The following is a 16,670-nucleotide window of genomic DNA, read 5'->3' as shown; positions in this document are numbered from 1 at the left end:
GGAACGCTCCAGGGGTGGATGAAACTGACAGGCCTGCTTCAGCCCGGTCTGCATGGCCATCTGGAGCTCTCCTTATTCATTCCTTCCTGCTCCCTCCTTTCTTCTTTTCATAAGGTCAGGTCTGCACTGTGATCTGGGACTCTGGCCAACCCTGCTTCCTCCCCTTCGATCCTGCACAGTGTCTACTAACTTCCCTTCCTGACTTCTCAGTGTCCGCTCTCCGGGGGACCCAGTAGACACAGAAGTTTTCAGGGCAGTGTAGGAACATAAATGTTGTACATCTCATTCAGAGCACTAAAGAACCCGTACATATCCCCTAGCCCCTTGGATGTTCTTGCGTCAGGCTCTGCTAAAAATGAATTATGATCTGCCAAAGTGAAACTGACCGTTTCATTTCGATTATTCAGCTGGGACACAAATGGAAAACCAAACGTGAGGGAAAACAAACTCATATATACTCTGAAATTTCCCTTTAGTTACCCGAGCTATTTTGAAGAACCGAGGCAAGGAACATGTTTTAGTGTAACCTCTGTGTTTGCGGTGAACTGATTGGGATCGGGACACCACAATGAGAGAACACTGTTGCTATCTCTGTCACTTTCACGGCAATTCCACTCTGAGCACTGTTGTGCCCACCACTATGGTGCCCTTGCGGTTCCACAGACCGGGAAGGAAATGGGTACTGATTGCATTCTTGTTGCAGGGGAGTTTGGAGAGGTGTACAAGGGGCGTCTGAAACTTCCGGGCAAGAGGGAAATCTACGTGGCCATCAAGACGCTGAAGGCTGGATACTCGGAGAAGCAGCGTCGGGACTTTCTGAGTGAGGCCAGCATCATGGGTCAGTTTGACCATCCCAACATCATCCGCCTGGAAGGCGTGGTCACCAAGAGTCGACCTGTCATGATCATCACGGAGTTCATGGAGAACGGTGCTTTGGATTCTTTCCTCAGGGTAAGAGCAGCTCCAGGGTGTGGATGACGTTAGCAGTGTACAGTGCTGGGGACACGTGTCAGCATGAGGACACCGCTGCTTAGAAATCACCCGATGAAGTGTGAGTGGGCGTTGGAAATGGTAGCGAGGTTGACGGATCTGTTCCTAAAAGGATAGAACAAAGAGAAGCCTGTGGACCCCTCAGTAGGAGGATAGCGTGGAGTAGGGCCTCGATAAATGCTTGTTGGATGAATACGAATGAATAGAGGCGGGTGAAGAATGGCCATCGGCATCTGCATGAATCACGGAGATTGAGGAGACTTTCAGCTGCTGCACTGCCCTCTGTGATTCACGCAGACGCCGGTGGCCAACTGCCTTTTCCCCGCCACAGCTGCCCACCCAGCCTACTCCTTTCATCAGAGATAATACGGACTGCCCTTCTCTGATGCCCACGCCACCCACCCTTGGAGGAGGTGCTCCTGGGCAGGAAAGGAACAGACAGTGTCACAACTATTCACAGGTCTTTTCTGGGCTTGATGAGGAATTGTGACTCCAAAGCAACCTGCAGCAGAGGTGAGGGGGTGCCTTGAGGCCTATGGCTGGGAGCTCTGTAAATGGTCATTGTCATACATGCTCACATGGAGCCATGATAGAACCACCTACATTTCTGTGGGACATCACAGAGTGACTCCGAGCAGGGGTAGGTGAGAACATCCACAATGCCGATGTCTGGGGAGTGGCAACTGACATAACACAGGCCAGCCAGCAGGTCCCGCCTTGGACCAGAGCCTCAGCTGGGGACTGCTGGGGAGCCTGAGAGCAGAGGGTGCACGGGCAGCATCACAATGGGGCAGGGCCTTGTGAGCAAGGACTTCAGGGTAATACCAAGTGGCAGGCTATGCATTGTCACCAAAGCTACCAAACAGTAGCTGGGGCTGCAGATCAAAGGACCATTCATCTGCTTGATCTTGAAATATTCATGAGGTGACTGCTGCGATCATGCCCTCTCCTGGGTGCTGGGCCTATAGACATGAAAGAGACATTGCTCTAATGCTATGTAACAAAACACCCAAGATTTCAGTGTCTTACCATAATTTATTTTGTTCATGAATCTGCAATCTGGGCAGGGCTTATTGAGGACATCTTTGTTCCCTGTGGTGTCAGCTGGGGAAGTTAGAGATCTGGGGCCTGGAATCACTTAAAGACTCACTCACTCATCTTGGCTTACTTGGGCTTCCTCACAGCAAGCTGAGTCCCAAGAACAAATGTCACATGAGAAGAAGGCAGAGAGGATGGACCACTTCTGTAACTTAACTTCAAATTCCACAATACTCTTCAACCTCTGTGATGGGCTCCCCAGATTCAAGGGGAGGAAATAGGCCCCACATTTTGATGAGAAACAACATGATGTCATCTTACACATAAGGGATGGGAGGTCCTGTTGTGCCCATCTTAGATACTACAACCCACCACCGTGGTCCCTTCTCTGAGGACATTAGTGCCCAAGGCATCCAGCAATCATCCGCCTAGATTCTTTTTGTTTCCATGTGTGGTGTAAAGAGGTGTTGTGAGCCAAGACGAACTGAAAACATCCAGGGAAAACTTTAAAGAGGAAGGAGAATTATCTGATATTAGGGAATGAGGACCTCTCCGGCAGGCGAGGGGGCAGGCAGGTACAATGGAACAATGGAGCAGTGTGTGTGAAGGCCAGAGCCAGCATGGCCAATCTGGTCATCTCTCAGCAGCTTGTGGTGGCTCCAAGGCTCAGAAACAGGGTTGACAGGCTTTGGTGTGGAAGGATAGCTGAGAGGTTTGTCTACAAGTTGCATTTGCACATACCGAAGCTACCTTGGCAGGCAAGCATACACTTTTGCCTCCTCTGGGTTTGTAGGCAGTAGTGGCTTATGTTTGGTAGGGGGCATGGGAAGACAACCGATGGGGCTAATGTGCTTTGCCTACACTTGAGGGTATGGGTTATGCCTTTTATTTTGAAACCCCCAGTACCTAACACAGCAAGCACCTGGTAAATGCCGGTTGAGTGAAAAACATGAAAAGCCATTTCTGGCACAAAAGCATCTGGGAATGGCAGGAGAAATGTAGTCCTCTTGAGTGTACATGGTCTCTTGTTCCTATAGCCAGACCTCTCATGTCAGAATGGGGTGTATAGACCATGCTTTCCTGGGGGCATTCATTGGTGATCAGAGATCTCATGAAGACAACCAAATAAAAATGAAGAGAAGACAATGTTAGGAGAAAATGTATTTTCTGGAACCAGCCTCCAGACCTTTTTAGGTGCCATTTATTTCCTATGAGTCACCTGACCGTACTTCCCAGAGTCCCAGCGTGATTTGAGGACTGTGATCAGACTTTCTCCCTGGAACATACAGGGGAATGAGGAGATTCATTCTCAGGAGCCTGCGGAAAATCAAAACCCCACACTGATGCTCCCTCCACACAGGACTCTTTCCATGTGGGGCCTGGGACATGGGGGCATGTTAGACACCGGTATTTTTCATGATGATAAGGCCCAAGTGGTAGGAGTAGAGCCGGGGGCAGGAGAGGAACACAGGGAAACAGAGGATGAGGGATGACAAGAAAGGAATGGCCAGAGCAGGCAGTGCCAGGAGGAGAGGGGAAATGAAGCGTTTCTGACTCCTCGCACGGCATGGAGGCAGGTAATCTATAAATCTAATTTCAGCCCTACTACCAAACCCTGGAGCATAGCAACATTAATTGATGTATCTGCTGCTTGGTAAAATTGAAAAGTGGGTCATCAGTTCAGTTCTGCAGGGTCCATCTTCTGGGAAGTAGTGTAATTTTAGGATTACCATCCAGAGAAGAAAGGAAAAGAGTTAGTCCTCAATTTGAGCCCTCCCCCAACCGTCCCCACCTCGAAACTGGTCACTGTGGTTTATGCTGGATGGACATGGCAGCTTTAGAGAGTGGCTGCAGCTCCAGTTCTCGGTCAGTGTCGGAGAGGCTGTGGGCATCGGGAATCTGGGGAGAGCACTGGGCATGGCTTTTCACAGCCCACCCACTGCCCCTCTTCCATTGCAGGACTTAGAATCCTTGGCCTTCTGGAAGGATTAGAAGCACCATTATTTTTTAACCACACGTTCAGTCGGTACATTATTATCTGTTTTTGAAAATGCCAGCACCATGGGTTATGTAGCATGAAAATCCATAATGAAATATTTCCTTATTGGCACTCAAACCTAGGGGACTCAATCTGGCGGCTCTTGTATAATCTTAGGTACACCCCCTCATCAATGTCCCTCTTGTGCCATAGCCCAGAAGGTCAATGTATTCTGTAAGGCCTTCCTGCCTAGATTGGCCTTGTAGTTACTGCTGGCTCATCCACAGGTGGTCATAACTAGAAGACTCTTAGAAGGTAATGAGCAATGTCAAATGTGGACATTTCTTATCAGGGAGGCTCATTCATGGGCAGGAGCTAGATGATCATAACCCAGACGTCAGGAAGAGAACACCAGATTGGACATCCCAAACCTAGGTTCTGCTTTGGGCTCCACTATGAGTCACCTGGCGGCCTTGAGCAAATCTTTTAACTCTATTTCCCAACCTATAAACTAAAGGCATTGAGCTGGATGATCTTGAAAGGTAGGTCTCTTACAGTTAAAAAAAAAAAAAAATCTGTGATTCATTCTCTTCAAACAAATCAAATAAGGGTTTCATTTCCTGAAGTGGATTTGTCAATGAAAGTTGAAATACCTAAATCCTTCCTGCCTAATAAAAGGGCTAGCAAGTGGCTTCAGTGAATTTGCTGAAAAGCAATTTCAGCAGAAAGCACTTCATGAAGGAAAGAAAGTTTAAATCACTTCACCCAGGCCTGTATTTTTTCTCTATACAGTGTTTTTACGATGTGATCAGCATGGAACCTGACCCTTTTCCAAAGTCACTAAGAAAACTAGGCCTTTTCTGTCTTGTTTATCTCTGTCTGCTGGTATTCTTATCTTTGGAAGTTCTTCTTGGAGAGTTATACCAATGAACTGAATATAAAACAGCTGATCATATTAGGGGATCTTAATATGCTTATTATATCTTTAAGTTTCACCAAGATTATGAACTGAATGGGCATGATCCTGTCTTACTGTGATATGTGATTTCCCTTCAGGTTCTAAAGAAAATGTGTTGCCATTGCAAAGTCAGCATATTCCATGGAAAAGGCCCTGAACAAGAGTTAAAAGATTCAAATAAGAGTAGCATATTTGAGGTACACATGCCTCTACTCTTTCTTTTTCTATGACCTTGGCAGACATCATTAATCAATCATGTCACTTTTTGCTGCAAAGCTTATACGCAGCCTTATTCTCCACACAACATTTGAGGAAGTCGTTACCAGTTGATCAGAGATGGGATGCCAGTGAAGTAATTTGGTATTCTGGACTTAGATTCTTGTTATAAGTCAAAGCCACACAGTGATTTAAGGCTGATGACTTAAACTTTCCAGACTTCCTTTATCTCCTCTGAAACCATCACCTGCCTTACACAAAGGAGGATCAAAACATATTCTAGAAGTATGACTTGCCATTCAAAAGTTACGAAATGGAAGAAATCATGTTTGTTAATTAACTGACCCAAATTTTCAGCCTTCATCATTAGCTGGGGTGTGGGCTGTTGGGGGGCTCTACTACAGATGCCAACCTGTTGAGCTCAGAATGCACTAGGTTCACCAGGTGAACTAGGTTCTCCTGGAGCAGTGATCCTAAGGTGTCTCCCTAACACACCAGATAGCTGTGGGAACCTATAGTCTTGGCCCCAAGTGTCCTCCATCCCTCTCACCAGGCATCTGAGCACGTGGAGGAGGTGGTTTCTGAGACATTATGGCCTGGCTGATAACACCAATGGTCATTGCTGCTGTCTTAATATTCACGGCCACCGTGAATATTGTCCTTTCACATTGTCTCATTTAATCTCACCAAAATCCTATGGAGAATGGACACTGTGTTCTTGTTTTATAGATGTGGGAATGACGGCTCTGGAAGTTAAATAACTTGCCCAAAGGCACACAGCTAGTGAGCAATGGAGCCTAGACCCCAGTCTGGGTCTGTCTGCCTCCAAAGCCAGGACTTTTAACCACTTCTTGGCCTTTGTTGACTCCAGAAACTATAAGGATGACTGATCTAAATATTAAAACATATCAGATAGTAAAGCTGTTTGATGAAGGCTTAAGTGATTTAAAGTAGAAACAGACATATTGCTGCACATTCTTTCAACATTTCTTTTTCCAGGGTTGTTTACAACCAGCACCAGTCCCCTCCCCAAAATCTATCTACAAGCCAGCTTCTTTGGGGAGACATTCATTTTTAACCACATTGTTGTCTACACTTACAGAGAGGAAGTAACAAACTGAATTGGAAAAATATGACCCTTGTGACTCGCAGCTGAGATACATTTCCTAATATACAGAAGTTGCATGACAACTTTCTGGGGAGGCAGGTCTCTAGAGACCTACTTAGAGAAAATGAATGGTGCTAGCAAAAGCCTGGCTAACTTCTCGAGGAGGTGTTGATTGAAGTTCATTAGTGAGAAGGAGGATTCGCATCACTCACGGCACATCCAGCTCTCGCAGATGGGCACCATGTGCTGAACACCAGTCAGAGTTTCCAAAAAAGCAGATCTGCACTTCCTTTTGGAGTTGGTTAGAAGAAAATATTGCAGAGAAAGCATTCCAGGCAGGCTGGGAGGGGGTTAAGGTTTGAGTTAGAAACAGTCTGGAACTTGGGGTATGTCGATCCCAGTGTGTTTTGGGGGGTTTGCCTCTGGCAGGGGACTCAGGAAGGAGTGGAGGGAGGATCAGTTGGCTCACTCTAATTGATCAAGGGGCAGGACCCTGGAACACAGACCTAGGTTCACAATCTTGCATGAGGAAGTCTTCAACATTCCCACTATCATGGTTAGACTTTTTGATTGGTGGGGCTTTCTCTAATAAACAGGGTATTTTTGCAATAGCCGTTTTATTTTCCTTATTTATTTTTGCATAGAAAATGCATTTGTAGAAACACATGCATAAATGATGTATCCCACATATATTTAAGTGAGGTAGTGCATGTGAGCACATTATGTATCATCTCGCAGGCAGCAGGTGCTCAATAAATGGGAGCTGCACCCACCGTTTATGCTTTCTGTGTTCACATGAGGCCGCTGGGGAGTGGATGCCTTGGCTTGTGCCTACACTAGATCTAGGATGTTCCACCTCCTTCTACCTCTCCCCTAGTCAAAGCAGCTCAGTGCCTGGGCCACGCATTACCTATAGAATACAACTTATAGCCCTTAGGGCAGCAGCTGAAGCTGGATTAGAAGGGAAAACGTGTTGTTGGAAACACAGCACAGGCTCCACTGATTTAACCAGTGTGTGCAGAAGCCAAGACCCAGGAGGTTTTGGGGGCAGGAGGAAGGGTGGTTCATTCACTGAGGTGTGTCATCAAGCCATGAAGGAGAGCTCACCCAGGAAACGGTGAACCCACCATTGACTGGAAGAGGGCAGCCCTGTAGGTTGGCCTGAGGAGGAGAAGCAAGAGCTCCCATTGGCTAAGAGGGCCCACATGTCAGACGCCGTGTCTGTGCTTCTCCTGTCACTGATCCCTTTGAGGTGAGTGCGGTTATGCCAATGTCGAGGTTGGCAGCCCTGGTAGGACCCAAAGAAGACACCTTAAGCATTTAGTTCTGGAAACAGGGAGATATGTAGTCATAAATTGAGCATATGTCTGTTGAGTTTTTTCTATTTACATTAAAGTTCTTAGCCCTGGGAGTACTGTGGTGACCATGAGAGAGAGGGTCTTGTCTTCAAATTGGTTAGAGTCAAGCTGCACAGAGAGACAGACAGGTGTGTACATACACACACACACCTAAAACTTGTGATGGGGCACCTGAGTGGCTCAGTTGGTTAAGCATCCAGCTCTTGATTTTGGCTCAAGTAATGATCTGAGGGTCATTAGATCAAGCCCCGTACCAGTCTCTGCACTCAGAGGGGGAGTCTGCTTGAGATTCTCTCTCTCCCTTTCCCCTCTGCCCCTCCCCTTCTCAAATAAATAAATCTTAAAAAAAAAAAATAAGAGCATGCACTAAAGACAGTAAGATAGGAAGTGCTAGGTATATCTGGAGCAGGAGAGTAGTAGTTATGGAGACATTGTCTCTAAAGAAGGGACACTTAAGTGGAGACCTGAAGGCGGATGGTGCTGATTGTGGGGAAGAGCAGCAGGGATGGCATGAACAGGAACCCTAATGCAGGAAGAGTTTGGCTTGGGAAAGGACTGAGGGGTCGCCAGTCACTGTGGCTGGCAGGTGAGGCAGTGGCTGATCCCCCGGGGTCCCAAGGGCCATGCTAAGGAGTTTGGAGCTTTTCCTTAATGAAATGGGAAGCTGTTATAGAGCTTGAAGCCAGGGAGTGGCATGGCCTGATTTATGTCTTGCAAAGACGGCTCTAGCTCCTGTGTATAGAAAGGGGGGGGGGGGGGGCAGGTGCCGAGAGGCTGTTACAGGTGATGGATGACGGTGACTGGGTTAGAATGGAGGCAGTGGAGATGGAGAGGCGTGGATGGCTTTGAGATGTAATTTAGAGATGGAATCGACAGGGAGGAGAGAGCGGAGCATTCAAGGAGAGGGATGAGGGTGAGAATGGGAGGGAGAAGGGCACAGTGAGCAGCATGGCCAGCGACCAAGAGAGGCTGACAAGCAGCAAGGCTGTAGCACCTCGGCTTCTGTTGAACCACCGAAGCCCATCTTGATCCCAATGTCCTTTGTGTCTCATTACAGCAAAATGACGGACAGTTCACGGTGATTCAGCTGGTGGGGATGCTCAGGGGTATTGCCGCGGGCATGAAGTACCTGGCCGAGATGAACTATGTGCATCGGGACCTGGCTGCTAGGAACATCCTGGTCAACAGTAACCTGGTGTGCAAGGTGTCTGACTTTGGCCTTTCCCGCTACCTCCAGGATGACACCTCAGACCCTACCTACACCAGCTCCTTGGTGAGTCCTTCCTGATACTCTCGGATAAAAGCATGGCATGAGTAAAAAGTGGCTGCACGTGGCTGGGCTAGGGACCTGTGGTCAGGCACACTGTGTGGGACTGGGACCTGAACTTCTCTCTCTACTGGGAGAGGCAGGTGCCATATGGAGAAACAATAGCAGCTGGTTGTCCAGGCAAGCATTTGGGCCTAGGCCACAAGGAAGGGTCAGGATGTCTGCTCGGGAGTCCTGGTATTCCTTGGCCAATGGAAAATCATTGGGCATCAGAGGGGAATCCAGGCAGCTGGACAGTGGCATCAGAGACATTCATCAGCAGAAGTAGGCGCTGGTGGGGTTGGGTACTTGGTCACCAGGCAGACCCTTGGTGCCTTTCTCTTCTCCCTCTCTGGGCCTTCCAGACAGCTTGAAGTACCATCTGCATGATGAGTACTCTTATGCTTGCATTTCCTGCTCAGCTTGCTTCTCCACAGTCCGAGCAGCTCCGGTCACCTATGGCCAGCACCTAGCTCATACAGGTCCAAAGCAGAGCTCTTGTTTTACTCCATTTTCCTCCCCAATCTCTGTGTCTCAGTGGTTGCACCAACTCAACTAATGAAGGAAATCTGGGAGTCAGCCTTGATTTCTCTCTGCCTCACCATCCCGTCCAAGCCCTCCATGACTCACACAGGTCCAAATAAAACCTGCTCCTTTCTTTCCTTCTCTACAGTCCCCACCCTATTCCAAAGCACCGTTCTCTTTGACCTATTCCCTTCTAGTAGCTTCCTAACTGGTCTCCATGGTTTCCTCTTGTCTCCTTATGTCCACTCCCAATATATTATTATAAAAATAAGAACAATACAGAGAAGTAAAGGGGAAACAAGGTAACCAAGAGACCACAATTGCCCTGAAGCATCATGTAGTAAGTATTTTAGGCTTTGTTGGCCAAGAGGCAACACAGAGGATATTGTGTAGATAATCAAATAACCATTTAAAATATAACCCTTTAAAAAGATATAAATACCATTCTTAGCTCACTGGCTATAAAAATCCAGGTGACCAGTCAGTAGTTTACCAACTTCTGTCCTGAAGCATCAACTTTAATAATCAGGTGTGTCTCTTTTCACATTTTTTTCATTGTTCAAAATTTGAAATTTTTTATTTTATAAAAATGAGATCATACTATGCCTGTTTCTCTGCCTTGCTTTTCTCATGGGCATTCTTCCTGCCAAACTGCTTTTCTAAAAGTTTGTGAACAGTGACTTTCTGCTGGGAATGTATGGTGCCCATCTTCCCACATCCTTACCAGCACTGAAGGTGATCAATCTTTAAAAATTTGCCAATCCAAAGATGAAAAATGACACTTCATTTTGTTTAAGTTTGCATTTTCAACTGACTGTTAGAGATATTACTTTACTGTCTTTTCACACAGTTACTGGGATTCATGTTTCCTCTTCTGTTAATTACCTATACGTGTCTTTACCTATTTTTCTGTTGGGTTGTTTGCTGGTTTCTTAGAAATTTGTAGGAAGTCTTTTTATATTAGGGATGTTAACCCTTTGTCTCCACATACGATACAATTAGTTCCCCTACCCCCCATCTGTTGTCCTTCTGCTATTATTTATGATATTGTTGGGCTTCCAAAAGTGGTTAATAATATTCATACAGTCAATAATATGCATCTTTTCTCTCTACGTCTTCTTGGGTTTTCTGGTTTTCTTAAAAATTTCTTTCGCTCCAAAGTTATAAAGTGCTTTTTAAAGTTTCCTGTACTATCTTATTGGGGGGGTTTCTCTGTATTTAAATATTAAGCACACTTGAAATTTATTTGTTTTTCCCAAGATTTTATTTGGAACAATTTCAAGCATACAGAGAGCTTGATAGAATTTACAGAGGATAGTCATCTATCTACCGCCTATGTTTTAGAATTAATATCTTGCTATGTCTGTTTTATTATATAACTATCCATCTGATCTGTTCCTCTGTCCATTCTTTACTCCATCTTATTTTGTTGGTGCATTTCCAGATTTCATGTTTCTGTTGGCCATCTGTATGTCTTCTTTGGAAAATTATCTATTCAGATCCTTCTCCCATTTTTAAAATCAGGTTGTTTGTTGTTTTACTGAGTTACATGAGTTCTTTATATTAGATATTATTGGATATATGATTTGTAAATATCTTCTCCATTCAGGAGCTTGCCTTTTCATTTTTTTGATAGTGTCTTTTGCTGTGCAGAGGCTTTTTAGTTTGAGGTGATCCCGTTTATTTCTGTTTTTGTTTCCCTTGCCTTTGACACCAGATGCAATACAAAACATTACTAAGATTAATGTCAAGGAGCTTATCACCAGTTTTCTCCTAGGAGTTCTATAGTTTTAGATCTTACATTCAAGTCTTTAACCCATTTTGAGCGGACTTTTGTATATGACATAAGATAATGGTTCAATTTCATTCTTTTGCATGTAGCTGTCCAGTTTTCCCAACACTCTTTATTGCCCTTTCCTCATTGTATATTCTTTGCTCCTTTATTATAAATGAATTACCAGATAGGCATGCATTTGTTTCTGGGCTCTCTATTCTCTTCCTGTTTTTATGTTTTTATGTCAATACCGTACTGTTTTTGATTACTCTGAGTGCTTTACAGGATAGTTGGAAATCAAAGACTATGATATCTCTGGCTTTGTCCTTTTTTCTCAAGATTGTTTTAGCTATTTGAGTTTTCTTTGTGATCCTATGTAAATTTTAGAATAATTTGTTCTAGCTCTATAAAAAATTCCATTGGAATTCTGACAGGGATTGATTGCACTGAATCTGTAAATTGCTCTGGGTAGTTATGGACATTTTAACAATATTAATTCTTCTGATCTATTAAAATGGAATAGTTTCCCATTTGTGTCTTCTTCAGTTTCTTCCTCAATCTCTTATAGTTTTCAGTGTACAGGTCTTTCATGTCCTTGGTTAAATTTTTTCCTAAGTATTTTATTCTTTTTGATACAATTATGAATGGGATTGTTTCCATGATTTCTCTTTATGATAGTCCATTATTAGTGTATAAAATGCCACATATTTTTGTACATTAATTTCATATCTTACAACTTTACTGAATTCATTGATTAGTTCTAACAGTTTTTTGGTGGAACATTTAGGGTTTTCTATATAAGGTATCATGTCATCTGCAAATACAGCTTTACTTCTTCCTTTCCAATTTGGATGATTCTTATTTCTTTTTCTTGCCTAATTCCTCTGGCTAGGACTTCCAATACTATGTTAAATAAAAATGAGGCGAGTGAGCATCCTTGTCTTATTCTTGATCATAGAAGAAAAGCTTTCAGCTTTTCATCACTGGGTATGATATTAGCCATGGGCTTGTCATACATGGCCTTTATTATTGTGAAGTACATTCCCTCTATACCCACTTTGAGAGTTTTCATCATAAATGGCTGTTGACTTTTGTCAAATGCTTTCTCTGTGTCTGGAAGTGATCATATGGTTTTTATCCTTCATTTTTTTAATGCTGTATATGACATTGATTGACTTGTAGACATTGAACCATCCTTGCATCTCTGGAATAAATCCCACTTGATTATAGTATATGATCCTTTCAATGTATTATTGAATTTAATTTGCTAATATTTTGTTGAGTATTTTTGCATCAAAATTCATCAGGAATATTGGCTTGTAATTTTCTTCTTTTTTTTTTTTTATGGAGCCTTGGTCTGATTTTGGTGTAAGGGTAATACCAGTCTCATGAAATGAGCTTAAAAGTGTTTCCTGTAATTTTTTGAAAGAGTTTAAGAAGGATATGTATTATATCTTCTTTGAATGGTTGGTTGAATTTACCAGTGAAACTATCTGGTCCTGCACTTATACTTGCTGGGAAGTTTTTGATTAGTGATACAATCTCTTTACTAGGAATCAGTGTATTTATATTTTCTGTTTCTTCATGATTCAGCCTTAGAAGATGGTAAAGTCTTTATTTCTTCTAGATTGTCCAATTTATTGGTGTATAATTATTCATAGCATTTTCTTATAACTTTTTGTTTTCTGAGGTATTAGTTATAATTTCTTTTCTTTCATTTCTGATTTTATTTGCACCCTCTCCCTTTTTTTCTTGGTGAGACTAGCTAAAGATTTGTCAATTTAGTTTCTTTTCAAAGAACCAGGTCTTAGTTCCATTGATATTTTCCATTGTTTTTTTAAATCTCTATTTCTTATTTATGCTCTGATCTTTATTATTTTCTTCCTTCTACTAGCTTTGGACGTTATTGGTTCTTCTTTTTCTATTGCCTTTAGGTGTAATATTAAATTGTTATTTGAGATCACTCTTGTTTCTTAAGTTAGGCCTGCTATTGCTATGAACTTCCATCTTAAAACCACTTTGCTGCAGCTCAGAGATTTCGGTTAGAAATGAATAAGCCTTAAGTGTACATCTATTGAGTTTTAACAAATGCATATAACTGTGCAACCCAAACCCCTGTCAAGATACAGAACATTGTCATCACACTAGGAAGCTCCCTCATATCCTTAACCATTTCACTCTCATCCCGCCCCCACACCCAGAAGCAACCATTGTTCTGATTCTTTTTCCAACCATGGGTTTGTTTTGCCTGTTCTAGAACTTCACATAAGTGGAATCAGACAGCATATTCTCTTTGTGTTTGGTTGCAGTCTGTGAGAGTCATTCACATTGTTGTGTGCAGCAATAGTTTGTTCCTATTTATTGTAAGTTCACTATTTATATATCTATTCTTTTGTTGATAGACGCAAGGTGTATTTTCAAACTTCTTTTTGAGTATGTACTAGGATGTATATTTTTATGCTGTTTTCATACAGGTGAATAGATAGTTATGTCAATACCATGTATTAAATATATTATCATATTTTATTGAATCACTTGTCATCCTTGTCATGTGTTAAGTTGCATATATGAACTTTGTTTTGATTCTCATTTCTGCTCCATTGATGTATTTGTTTATTCTATGCCCAGCCATATTGTTCTGGTTGTAATAATATTAGTATGAGTTTTACTACCTGGATTATTTTGATTATAATAACCTTAGCAAAAATTTTACTGTTTGGATAAAATAAGTTATCTTTCTCTACTCCTTTAAGAAAGTCTTTGTTAGCTGTTCTCAAATCTTTTCTCTCATATGTGATTTAAAATCACTTTTTCCAATCCTAAAACATGCACATGTATACCTATACTTACATTTGGAATTTGAATGGAACTTGATTTTAACTTTGAAAGGACTGTGAATCACCTAAATAATTATGTGAACCAAATATTTGTATATGCCTTACATTGAAAGTATTTTAGGTAAAGGATTCTCCACCTGATTTTCTTGCATACATTAGTTAGATCATTTATTGCAATTTTTGTTTTTCTTCTAAATGATAAAGCTTAAAAAAAAAATAAAATAAAAAAATAAAAATAAATGATAAAGCTTACCAACCCCAAGATCTAAGAGCTCTTAGTCTCCTTCACAGTTGTTATGTTAACCTGACTCACTATAATTATTATATTATTTCTCCAGGCTTGCTTTTTATCCAAAACAGAAACAAATAACATGTTTGCTGATGAATTTGTGTTTCTAAAAATACAAAGAATTTATTCACATGAAAAGTTATTTATTGAACATCTACTATGTGCCAGTACTGCTCTGAGGCTAGGCACACAAATAGGATCAAAAAGAGACATTTCCCACACATCACTCACAGTGATGAGGAAAGAGACTTCTCCTTAATGAGGAAAGAGACTTTAGTTAGACACATAGGCAAATAAGTGCAAAATTACCTGTTGAGAGAAGAGCCCTTGTGTTCTGTGAGAACTTGAATAAAACAACAAGTAACAATATAATCTGACTATATCTAGGGGGATGAAGGAGGGCTTCCAGAAGAGGAGATGGTACTCCAACAGATTTGAAGAATAAGTGTTCTAACCTACCCCAGATGAAAGAGGTAGGTTAGAACACTGAGAGATATAAATAGCACGTGCAAAGGCCCTGTAGCAACAGAGAAAATGGAACATTAAAGATGTTCAGAGGACCCCTATGCCTGGAATTTGGAAAAAGAGGAAAAATTGGCCAAAGAGTTCAGCAGCAGCTTCCTGGACCCTCATGATGGAACTTAGGGGCTTCAAGCAATGGGGAATCATTTTAGGACTCTGTGTGTGTGTGTGTGTGTGTGTGTGTGTGTGTATGCACACATAGATGGATATACATGACCAAAAGGTGATGAATTTGCATTTTAGAAAAATAACCTGGCTTTTCTCTTGCCTTTCCCTTACAATCTCTTCCCTTCTCATCTTTCAAAACAAAGCAAAATACTTTATTGGCTTTCTTCATTTCATCTTTCACCAAAAGGCCACTTGGCAGGCCCAACCAAGATAGATGTATCAAGCAAAGGAGGCATGCCTAGAATCTAGACCCACGTGTGAGGGAGCTGGCAGCCCAGCAAGGTTGGGAAATTATCTATTTACAGGGAGATTGGGAAATATATTTGAGATAATGGGAGCCATTGGAAAGGGAGATACAAATATGGAAAACATGAAAACTAGAATGAATTACATGGTGTTGAATTGGAATTGAAGACATTGGTGTGAATTTGAGGTTTTTAATATATAAAGAGGTAGAGAAAAAAAATGCAGGGTGAGAGTGCCTCGAAGCTATGACACCACGTACAATACAATTACCTATATGTAGAACTTACAAAATTGTTCCACTGGTTCCTGAGGCTCTGTTAATTATTTTCCCCAATTTTTCTTCTCTATTCCTTATAACTATCTTTAAGTTCATTGATTCTTTCATTTGCCATCTCCATTTTGCTAAAAGAAAGTTCATCTAGTGATTTTTTTGATATTGTCTTTTTTAGCTTTTATGGTTTCTTATTAATCTATCTTTTATAATTTCCAATTCTCAACTGGGGTGTTTTATCTTTTATGCATTATAAGCATATTTTTCTTTACCTCATTGAGCATAGCTATAATAGCTGCTTTAAAGCTGAGGTCGTCCTGAGGCTGGCATCTCTCTTTCCCATGAAAATGGGTCACATTTCCCTGACTCTTTGTATGTCTAGTAGTTGTGGATCACACACATTACGAACATTATGATGTAGAGCCTCTAGGTGCTGTTACATTGATTGAGTGTCAATGCTTCTGATTTAACAGGAAGTGAACTCGGTTAGACTCAGCCTGCACACTGTCATGTCTGCAGTGGGCAACAGCTCAGATTTCAGCTCCTGTGGTTTTCAGTCTGTGTCATCCATGCATGATTCAGGGGTCAGCCAGAGAATCAGGAAAAGTTCATATCTGGAATTTGGGATTCCTTCTTCATGGCTTTCTTGTTTCCAGGGAGTCCTCCCAGCCCCAGCTCACCAGCCACCTTGATTATCCTGACTCCTTCCCTTGGCTCCTCCAGCCAAAAAAGGGATGGGATTTTCAATTGGAGTTTTAACCACAGGGCAGAGGGTCCTCAGAGCAAAATCGCAAAAGGTGAAACTTGCCTTGTGGTGTTCAGTTTCTGGAATGCTTAGATAGTTTTCCTTTATGTTTCTTCCTCTTATTTCCTGTCTCTTCTCTTCTTTTTGTTCTTACTCACTGGAGAGTCTGGTTGTTGGAAGCATCACCCCCCACACACCAAAAGTGGAACCTTCCACTCCTTAACCCTGAATCAGCAGTTCCCTAAAACAATCCTTAAGACCTCTGTATTCCATCTTAATTCTCCTATTTCATGCAGTTCTTTCAAGACCTTTAAAACATCATCATCTTCTAATACATCTTG

At 42.3% G+C, this 16,670-nt stretch overlaps 1 protein-coding gene across 5 annotated transcripts in view; it reads left to right on the top strand.

Moving 5' to 3' along the window:
• EPHB1 (EPH receptor B1) overlaps positions 1-16,670 on the top strand; it is a 473,975-nt gene that overhangs the window by 416,949 nt on the left and 40,356 nt on the right. For all 5 annotated transcript variants that reach the window (XM_072792651.1, XM_072792650.1, XM_072792649.1 and 2 more), the window contains 2 exons: positions 704-951; positions 8,704-8,919. In XM_072792651.1, coding sequence (XP_072648752.1) covers positions 704-951; positions 8,704-8,919 — 464 coding nt within the window. The remainder of the gene's footprint in view (positions 1-703; positions 952-8,703; positions 8,920-16,670) is intronic.

This window comes from Canis lupus, chromosome 22, assembly GCF_048164855.1.
Source record: "Canis lupus baileyi chromosome 22, mCanLup2.hap1, whole genome shotgun sequence".
NCBI classification, from domain to species: domain Eukaryota; kingdom Metazoa; phylum Chordata; class Mammalia; order Carnivora; family Canidae; genus Canis; species Canis lupus.
The sequence above is the reverse complement of the archived record's forward strand: the minus strand, read 5'-3'. Positions and strand labels throughout refer to the sequence as shown.